The 10,192-nt window shown below is 43.9% G+C and overlaps 1 protein-coding gene across 1 annotated transcript in view; it reads left to right on the top strand.

Moving 5' to 3' along the window:
• Window positions 1-3,186: 3,186 nt before the first annotated feature.
• Window positions 3,187-10,192, top strand: part of LOC120913356 (cytochrome P450 2C8-like) — a 29,148-nt gene continuing 22,142 nt past the window's right edge. Inside the window, exons 1-3 of the mRNA XM_040323233.1 lie at window positions 3,187-3,397; window positions 4,578-4,740; window positions 9,026-9,175. Coding sequence (XP_040179167.1) covers window positions 3,215-3,397; window positions 4,578-4,740; window positions 9,026-9,175 — 496 coding nt within the window. The 5' untranslated portion in view covers window positions 3,187-3,214. The remainder of the gene's footprint in view (window positions 3,398-4,577; window positions 4,741-9,025; window positions 9,176-10,192) is intronic.

Here is a 10,192-nt window from a genome sequence, read left to right as displayed (position 1 = left end):
AGATACCAGCTTTATTTTTGTTTGGCAGTAAACATTTTATTGTATATTGCAGTCATTCTAGGCTCACCATTTTGCAAATAAAATAATTTTTCAACTGGATGCAGTCTTTAAAATCTTCATGTTCAATATGTTCTGACCTTTGTAAAATTTTATAGAAGAATAAACTGAGAATTGTAATAAAAAGAATAATAAAATAAGTGAAGCCACTGTTTGCTATTCTTGAAGGAACTCTGGAGATTCTGAACTGAAACGAAAGATGAAATGCTGAAAGATTGCCCTTTAGCTGATTTTTTTGGGTGATTATGTGAAATTTCAGTTCCTATAATAATTAAACCGCATGTGAAATTTTTTGGCTGTATTTCTGGTTCACGGGAGTGCAGTCAGCAGCCCGCTGTTGGCTGATGTTACAAACAATGTCCAAGCTCTGAAAAGATCCCAAGCATATTGTTTAAATGTTACAAAGAATATAACAGAATGTGTAAAAAGGAAATCAAGGATGCAAAAACGTACGACAGATTGCAAAAGATAGTAGGACAAACCCTAAAATATTCTGCAAATATATTTAAGGGGTTGTTAAGACCAGCCACTGCCAGCACCTCTGCTAGGATTACATGATGTACTGGTAAATGTAGCACTACCCCCGAAGGAGCTGCTGGTTTGTTTTGGGTGGCATGTTACCTCTGTATCTCCACCGTCTAGGGTACTTGAGAGTTCTAGTAAATGAAATGTCCACACAACAGGTGTATTTTCTGTGCTTTTTTTACCCAACAGGGTAAAATAGTAGAACTTGAAGAGTGAAGAAATAGCAGAAATGGAGAACGACTGATTCAGGTGCAATCAGATTTTTACTTCGCCACTCTAGCCAGAGTGGGTATAGCGCACCTGGACAGGCTTCTCTCACCAGCCTGGCAGCCAGAATGTCACTCGAACTTGGGGTTAAGTCTCTGCCAAGACTCTCCCAATGGTTAAAGAAAAAATGGCGGTACGGAACCCTCTTTGGTAAATTCAACACCCGGATCTCCTTCAGGTAGTTTTGGTTAGATTACCGACAGACAGGCGACCAACATCCAGCCTCTCAGCACCCAGTTTCCTTAGTCCCCCGATGGATGGTCAGGCCCCTATTGGAACACCAGCCTCTCTTGGCACTCCTCAGACAGACTCTCTACCGGTCAGCTTCCTCCAACAGGACGGACAGCTCAGGACCTCCATCAAGTTGGGGACCCAGTCGATCACTGGGCCCCCCGGTGGCAGATCAGATGCTCCGGGCCAACATGGTCCCGGAACCAGGATCACTGCGTAGCATGCACAAACCGGCCCGGAAGGCCATTTGCCTGGGGGCCGTGGAATGGCTACCCTGAAGGTGGGTGCCACACGGGAAGAAGACGCAGGAAGATGGCATCTGCCTCCTAAATATCCCTCCCCAGCATGCACAGCGAGGAAGCCTCCTCGTGATAGGCTGCCGGGAAAAAGTATCCAAACCTCTGACTCCACTGCTGCCACCTGTTAGCCTGGGGTGAGGCCGCACCCCAGGAACGACAGCATGAACCCACAGCACAGTCAAAGCTGGGACAGAGGCTCCAAATTTAAACAGATTAACCTGGTTAGAGTCACTCTCTGACCCCCTTTAAATTTACACTAGCACCGGTTCTGGCGCTACATATATACTATAAGCCATTTTCTAAGATTCTTCTTATAAACACTGTTTTTCTTATCCACGATCATCGGTCATGTGACCGCTTAGTGCTGTCTTTCTCCGCTGTATGTAATACAGAGGGAGTGGCTAAGCTCTCCCTCTGACATCTGCCGGGCAGTCACGTCAGAGGGAGTACCCATGTAATACATACAGTGTAGAAAGACAGCACTGATCAGTGCTATACAAATGCCCTGATTGCTGTATGAATGTTACTGGCAGGGAAGGGGTTAACACTAGGGGCGATCAAGGGATTGACTGTGTTCCCTAGGTGTGTTCTAACTGTAAGGGGGATGGGACAGACTAGGGGAGGAGAGAGATCGGTGTTCATACTTAGTGTGTTTTTTTACAATTTTTTACACTTTCTTTGTGAAATGGTAGGGGTACAATGTACATAGGGGGGCCGTGATCTGGGGGTCCCCTTTGTTAAAGGGGTCTTCCAGATTCCGATAAGCCCCCTGCCCGTAGACCCCCACAACCACCGGGCAAGGGTTGTGGGGATGAGGCCCTTGTCCCCATCAACATGGGGACATGGTGCTTTGAAGGGGTCACAGATCCCCAAAGCATCCTCCCAATGTTGTTGGCCTCCTCCTGCGGCCTGCCAGGTTGTGTGCTCGGATAAAGGGTCTGGTATTGAATTTTGGGGGAACTCCACGCCATTTTTTTTTTTACATTTGGGGTGGAGATCCCCTTAAAATCCATACCAGACCTGAAGGGTCTGGTATGAATAAATTCGGGGGGGAACCCCACGTAATTTTTTTAAAAAATTGACGCAGGGTTCCCCTTAATATCCATACCAGACCTGAAGTGAATTTGGGGGACCCCCACACATTTTTTATCTTTGACTTTTCTCTGTATTGACGGGAGCTGACAATTCATTATTACTTTTTTTCCTTCAGAAATTACACTTTGTGCTGAGACAGTTCTAAGCACAGGAAACTAGCACTACTTCACAGGCATACTATACACCCCCTGGGTCCCCAAGCACTTTTTTAGGACAATAACTTGCATATTAGCCTTTAAAATTAGCACTTTAGATTTCAAACGTTCGAGTCCCATGGACTTTAATGGGGTTCTAAAGTTCACACAAACTTTTGGTCTGTTCGCAGGTTCTGGTGCGAACCGAACAGGGGGGGGGGGGGTTGTTCGGCTCATCCCTAACAATAAGTATATATTCAGTATAAGAATAACAATAGTGTTATCGAACAGGACTGATATTCCTTTAGGTTTGGGCGATTATTCTCTCTCTCCCTCTAATTTTTTCCATTTATAGTAGCAGATCCCCATACAATTACAAAGCACTTAGCAGTGTGAACAGTTTCCTCTGAACCTCTTACCTTTTCCATTTATGGTAGCAGTTTCCCATACAATTACACAGCAAAAAGCATTATCAGCACCAATCCCATATCACGCCCACAGTGTATATATCAAGCACGTGTTTGGTTGGAATGTTGCCAATGTTCAAAGTTCAAGCATGTAGGTATATATTTCATACTCGTATGTCTCTGGGAATTAGTTGCCTTCATGATGGTGCTGGAAACATGCATCACCCTCTTTCTGATCACCGTGGTCACTCTTCTGATTTACCTGGTTACATGGTGGAGGAGGGTAAAGCACAGTAATCTCCCTCCAGGGCCAACACCTCTACCCCTACTGGGGAATATAGTGCAAATGAGCACCACAGAAATGCCTAAAGCTTTGATGAAGGTAAGTTAGAACTTTACTGCTTACAGGGAAATGTTTTTAGTAGAGTTTTGTAATCAGGGTAATAAATAAAATTGGTGAATTTCCCATGCATTCAATAGTAAATATGAAAAATATAACGTAGTATTTATTCAGTTAAAGGGGGAAAGATTCCAGTAGGGACACTTGTTCTAGTCTGCTGTCTAAGTGGGAATTTTCCTCACTTTGGCGAGATTTCTTTTCACTTCCTGTTGTGTGTTCAGGACAAGAAGTGAAGAGGAATCAAACCCATAGCCTATTGGCAATAGGACACAATTAGCAAAAAAATTACTAAAAGATTACTTTAGACTTAATTTACAGAAGAAGTAAAGCAAAAGCTTGTTTGGCTGTCCTTCTCCTGTGGATCACAGGAGTGCAGTTCGTTCTAAACTCAGACAGCTGGCTGAAGCCTGTTGTGGGCTGGCATCACAGAGTCGGCAAGCTGGGGCAAGATCGCGACAACAAAGCTCTCTGCATAAAAAATTGCATAAATGTTATTTGGGTACAGAGCTGCACGACCGTGCAATTGTTAATTAAAGTAACCTAGTGCCACCTTGTCATGAAGGGGGGTAAATCTTCCGGCGGTCAAGTGGTTAAAACGGAGCTCCACCCAAAAGGGGAAGTTCTGCTTTAAGACCTCCTCTTCACTAAGTGGCCCTTTTTTTGGGGGGGGGGGGGGGCGGGTACCTGGTTTTGATAGGTACCCGCTCCCACTTCTGCTTGGATTGTCTAGGCAATCCGAAGGGAAGTTTCCTTTCCACTCCCTCCCTGCAGTCTTCTGGGACACATCACAGGTCCCTGAAGACAGCAGGACCATTCGCAAAGCACAGGGCACCTCACGCATGCATAATGGTCACCCGGCTGTGAAGCCACGAGCTGTCACAGGCAGGCGCCTACAGTTGAGATCCTAGTGCCAGGGAAAGAAGAGGAAGAGAAGGGACGGTTCGGATGAGCACATCGCTGGATTGTAGGACAGGTAAGTGGCTGTTTATTTAAAGTCAGCAGATACAGTCTTTGTAGCTACTGATTTTTAATAAATACAACATTGACTGGAGTTTCTCTTTAAATTTAAATAATATTTCTAGCAACATTTCTCAATTTTCTCTGCATTTCTTGTATTCTTGCATCAATCTTGTGCATGCCATATCTTGTCACAACTCTTTAGATGAGTGAGACCTATGGACCTGTGTACACCTGCTACTTGACCACCATACCTGTAGTTGTACTGGTTGGGTGCGATGCAGTGAAAGAAGCGTTGGTAGAACACAGTGACGCATTCAGCAACAGAGGAGAATTGGACCTGCTCAGCTTATTATTCAGAAATTATGGTAAGTAACTAGATACAGTAAACTGTAAAACCAGCTTACAAATGCTACCTGTACACTGGGTTATTTAATAGTGATTTTCAAAGTAGCAGTAACCAATCAGATTTTATGTTTCTGAAAGATCAGTGAAGTCATTGGATTTTGCACAATGCATGTTCCCTGTTGTCATCGTTTATGTGGGGAATTTTTTTTTTTTTCTTAATTGATGAACTTGGGAGTGTTTGAATGCTTTTCTAGACCATTGTGGCAGAGCCTGCTAGGAAGCTTTTACCTGTAATGGGACAATCAACTGTGGCAAGGGCATTCCCGACCCTACAGCTGCATGTATACAGTATTTGGCTTGTATATGTGTAACTGTGGGGCAGGGAATGCCTTGCCCACAAATGATTGGCCCATTACAGATGACATCTTCCTGACAGGCCCTTGTGTGGACTTCTCACATTTTGTTTTTTCAAGAACATAAAAGTCTATAAAAGTTTTTAGTTTTGAATAGATTCTCTGTCAAGTTTTTATTTCTGTTTGTGTTAACTCAAACATCTGTCTGTCCCTCGGCTCTCGGGTGGAGGCGCCACCATCTTCGGTAAGGGAATCGGCTTTACTTCCGGGTTCCGCGAGTCGTGCTGCGCGATCCCACTGGTCCTTGCTATCTTCTGGGACCTGTGTGTGTCCCAGAAGACAAGGGACGGACGGAGTAGGCGCCAGACGTGGTGTAGGGCAACACGGCGACCTATGCCCGCAAGTGGGAGCAAATTGGATTACACAGGTATCTGCTCCCTCCTCCCCACTGAAAGGTGCCAAATGTGACACCGGAGGGGGGAGGATTCTGAAAAGCGGAAGTTCCAGTTTTGGGTGAAACTCCGCTTTAAGAGATGAGGGCTGAGATATGGAGCCAGCTGTAAATCAGGTTGCTGGATGGACCCCGCCAATCTTGTCCCTTCCAGAGCCTGGAGCTGCTCTGATATGTCTTCTGGGTCACAGGAGAGCAAAAAAAAGTGTACTTCTGAGACTAAAAAAGCTTTGGCCATACTTCTTTTTTACCTTTATAATTCTTGACTATTCTCATCTATGTATAGAGGAACTCAAATCATACTCAGGATAAAAGCAGTGTATGTAGGAGAGAGAGAGAGAGATTTTTCCACATTAAAATAAACAAGCAAATATTTTTCTGGGGTGGTAAAGGTGTGGGTGGGGTCATCTTCTCCCTGCAGACGGGGTACCTTTTGCAAGGAGCGCACTCATTAATTTCCAGGACTAGGGGGTGACTGCGGTCATGTGAATAATCTAACATTAAGGCTAGGGTTGAGCGAACCCGAACTGTAAAGTTCGGGTTCGGTACGAACTTTGGGTTTTTCCCGAACCCGGACCCGAACCCGAATAATTTGAAAAAGTTTGGGTCCGGGATCGGAGTTCGGGAAAAAAAGGTCCCCGCAAATTCAATAACCAGACCCTTCAGGTCTGGTATGGATATTAAGGGGAACCCCGCCGTCAATTTAAAACAAAAATGATGTGCGGTTCCCCCTAAATATCCATAACCAGACCCGTTATCCGAGCACGTTGACCTGGCCGGCCGCAGAAAAGAGGGGGGGACAGAGTGCGCCCCCCCCCCCTCTCCTGAACTGCACCAGGCCACATGCCCTAAACATGGGGAGGATGTGCCCATGTTGATGGGGACAAGGGTCTCATCCCCACAACCCTTGCCCGGTGGTTGTGGGGGTATGCGGGCGGGAGGCTTATCAGAATCTGGAAGACCCCTTTAACAAAGGGGACCCCCAGATCCTGACCCCCCCTGTGTGAAATGGTAATGGGGTACACTGTACCCCTACCATTTCACGAAGGAAGTGTAAAGTCTTGTAAAAAAAAAAAACACACACCGTAGAATAAAGTCCTTTATTAATAAAAAAAAAAAAAAAAAAAACTCCAGCGGTGATAATCCACTTGTTCCCGGCTTCCTGCTCCAACGTTGTCCTGATCCAGCGACTGCTGCGGGTGATCTCCAGCGATGAGAAGATCCTGCGACGGGTGATCTCCGCTCCAGCGATGAGAAGATCCATCCATCCAGAGCGCAGCATCCCCGACCTCCTCTCACCGATGGACACAGCCCAGCGAATGACGCGCTGGAGCTGTGACATTACTTATATAGAGGAGGCAGTGCCACCCGTCACGTGACCCCGCACCCTCTGACGTGCCCTCTGCTACGTCACTGGTGAAGCCCAGGAAGAGGGAAGCCGGGGCTTACCCAGTAACGTAGTGGTCCCTGATCAAGAAGGTGTGATTACTGTGTGTCTAAAAACCCTCAGAACCAATCAGATTCATTTTAAAAACAAACACTGCCCTGTGTTTGTTTGTTTTTGTTCTGTGTGTCTCTGTACTTCACAGAAACATGAAACTAGATTAAAAACTAAAGTGAAACTGCAGGCACATTATATGATTTATTTGTATCTATTTTAATCATTTTTAAAAGGAATCAGTTAACTATTATGTCTCTATACCCTGTAAATAGTCATTTCAGCCAAAAAAAATATTTCCTTTACTGATCCTTTATGCTAGTGCATTGTTGGTTCACTTACCTTTTCCTTTGATTTCCCTTCTTTTTTTCTTTGTCTGAATTTCTCACTTCATGTAAGCTTGCCCCCATCATCCAAGCTGTTCTGGCTGGGGGTTAGTCAGCCAGGACAGCTTACTGAGGAGGAACAGGAAGTGAGAAATTCAGACAAAGAAAAAAAAAACATTTAGAAGGGAAATCGAAGGAAAGGGTAAGTGAACCAACAATGCACTAACTTAAAGGAACCTATTTAGAAAATAAAAAACAAACCTTTACAATCCCTTTAACTCCTTCACTTCCCATACCTTGTGACCAGGCCATAAGTCTCTGTGACGCAGGTTTGGTTCCAGTTGCTATTGGATAGGGACGGAGCCTAACAAAGACCTATGCCTAACGTCTGGTTGCTTGGTTTCCTCCTTGGTTCCTTAGCAACTACATTTGTTCTCCTTGGCTTGCCGAGTAAACCTTTTTGTTGTGATGGCGTCACTGAAGTCATAACAAAGTAGTACAAAAACCTTTTCTGGCGTCGCTACAATTTGAGTGGCATCAATTAGAACGAGGACCATTGAAATACATTTTGACTTGTCATGCGCAACAACTCGCAGTAGTGGAAACAGAGCCAAACTCTCCAAATCTCATATTTCAAAGAGTCTTAAAGGCAACCTATAAATGTATATGCCTTTCATGGTGCATACAATTATATAACTCCAATCTCCCACTCTTTAAACTAACATATAAAAATAGGGAACACTTTAAAAACACCTTGTGTATGTATCTTTCAGAAAGTTTGTTTTTTGTCTTTTATGCAATTTTACCACTTAGAATGAAATATTACGCAGAACAAACTGGTATTATATTCAGTGGTTAGTTTAGTGTATTTGTCTGTACTGCAATTCAAAACTTTAATACAAAGCATCTTAAAAAACATGTATTATTATTAATATATATTATAGCACTTTCTTGGTCATTGGAAACATGGGGACTCTGAAGCAAGAGATGATTGTGGCAGGAGAGTTTAGGTTAGTGCTCATGGTTGTGGAACAAGGGAGATCAGGTTATAGTTCAGGAATACCTGTTCCAACGCAGCTATCATGCTATGATCCTACACAGGCTTGGAGCTCATCACCTATTGGCATTGTAGTCAACGCTGTATCCTGGTCTAGGCCAACAAGGCCCAGGCCTAGGGCAGCACTTTGCAGGGGGGCAGCACGGAAAGAGTCCCCGCTGTCCTATCATCCTGGACCACAAACCTTCCTCACTGAGCTATATGTTTTCTGCTGCACCATTGGCATGGTTATATCTTCTTATTCCTCTCCATAATATTATCAGAAATTTGTGCTTAAAGTAGAACTATAGGAACACTTTTTTTTTCATTTTGGATAGAGTAAGGGATGGTTATAGCCCCTGTCAGTTTATTTTTTACCATCCCTGTCCAATTGCAGAAATTTCCCTTCACTTCCTGCCACTTCCTGCCCCATAGCCAAACAGGAAGTGAGAGGAAATCTATGCAAATTAAGGGAATCCATTGCCCCCCCCCCCAGACCCTCAGAAATAGTGTCCCCACTCAAAAATTTCAGGGCGGGTCTTAAACAGAAAGGGGTTTGGCCTTTGCAGGAAGAGGTGGGTCATATTTAAATTAGGTGGTGCACGAGTTTAGTCAGGCCTAGGGCAGCACAAAACCTAAATACACTACTGATTGTAGTATAGTTTTCTCAGCTGTCCTGAGTAAACAATTTTATGTTCAAGGGATCGTTATGAGTAATGGAGAAACGTGGAAAGCTATGAGACGCTTCTCTTTAACGACCTTGAGAAATTTTGGCATGGGGAAAAGGAGCATTGAGGAGAGGATCCAGGAAGAGGCCCACTATCTAAGAGAGAAATTCTCAGAGAACAAAGGTAGGTGACTATAACAATTAATGAGCCATTTTTTTTTATCATTCATCCTCATTGAAACCTTTAGAAAAATTGTAAAATGTTTTTGGTAAATTTGTAACTGATATTTTATATATACAGTATAAATGTTGGTGAAATGTTTGTCTGTACTTGTTAATACTTTGGAGAAGAACAAGAATAGGGATGAGCTGAACAACCCCTGGTTCGGTTTGCACCAAAACATGCGAACAGGTAAAAAATTTGTTTGAACACGCAAACACCGTTAAAGTCTATGGGACATTAACATGAAAAATGAAAAGTGAATTCTAAAGGTTAATATGCAAGTTATTGTCATAAAAAGTGTTTGGGGACCTGGGTCCTGCTTAAGGAGACATGTATCAATGCAAAAAAAAAGTTTTAAAAACTGCATTTTTTTTGGGAGAAGAGATTTGAATAATGCTTAAAGTGAAACAACAAAAGTGAAATTTTCCTTTAAATTTCGTACCTGTGGGGTGTGTATAGTATACTGTAAAGTAGCGCATGTTTCCCATGTTTAGAACTGTCCCTGCAAAAAATGTAATTTCTAAAGGAAAACAAGTAATTTAAAACTTGTCGGTTCCGGCAATACAGATCAAAATCATAAAAAAAAATGGCAGGGTCCCCCCCCAGTCCATTACCAGGCCCTTTGGGAGAATCCTGAACCAATAAAAAAAGTGCGGGCCCCCCCCCCCCCCCAAATTCCATATTAGGCCCTTCAGGTCTGGTATGGATATTAAGGGGAACACCGCACCATTTTTTTTAGGGCCTCATCCCCACAACTCTCGCCCAATGGTTGTGGGGATCTGCTGACGGGGGGCTTATCGGAATCTGGAAGCCCCCTTTAACAAAGAGGAATACCAGATCCCGCCCCCCCCCTATATGAATTGGTAACGGGGTACATTGTACCCCTACCATTTCACAAAGAAAGTATAACAAATTGTAAAAAAACACTGACACCGCTTTACCCGTCCACGTCATTGGGTAACCCCCGGATTTCTCCTT

The sequence above is a fragment of the Rana temporaria genome, chromosome 9 (assembly GCF_905171775.1).
Source record: "Rana temporaria chromosome 9, aRanTem1.1, whole genome shotgun sequence".
Classification (NCBI taxonomy): domain Eukaryota; kingdom Metazoa; phylum Chordata; class Amphibia; order Anura; family Ranidae; genus Rana; species Rana temporaria.
Note: the sequence above shows the minus strand (reverse complement) of the source record. Positions and strands in the feature narration are given on the sequence as shown.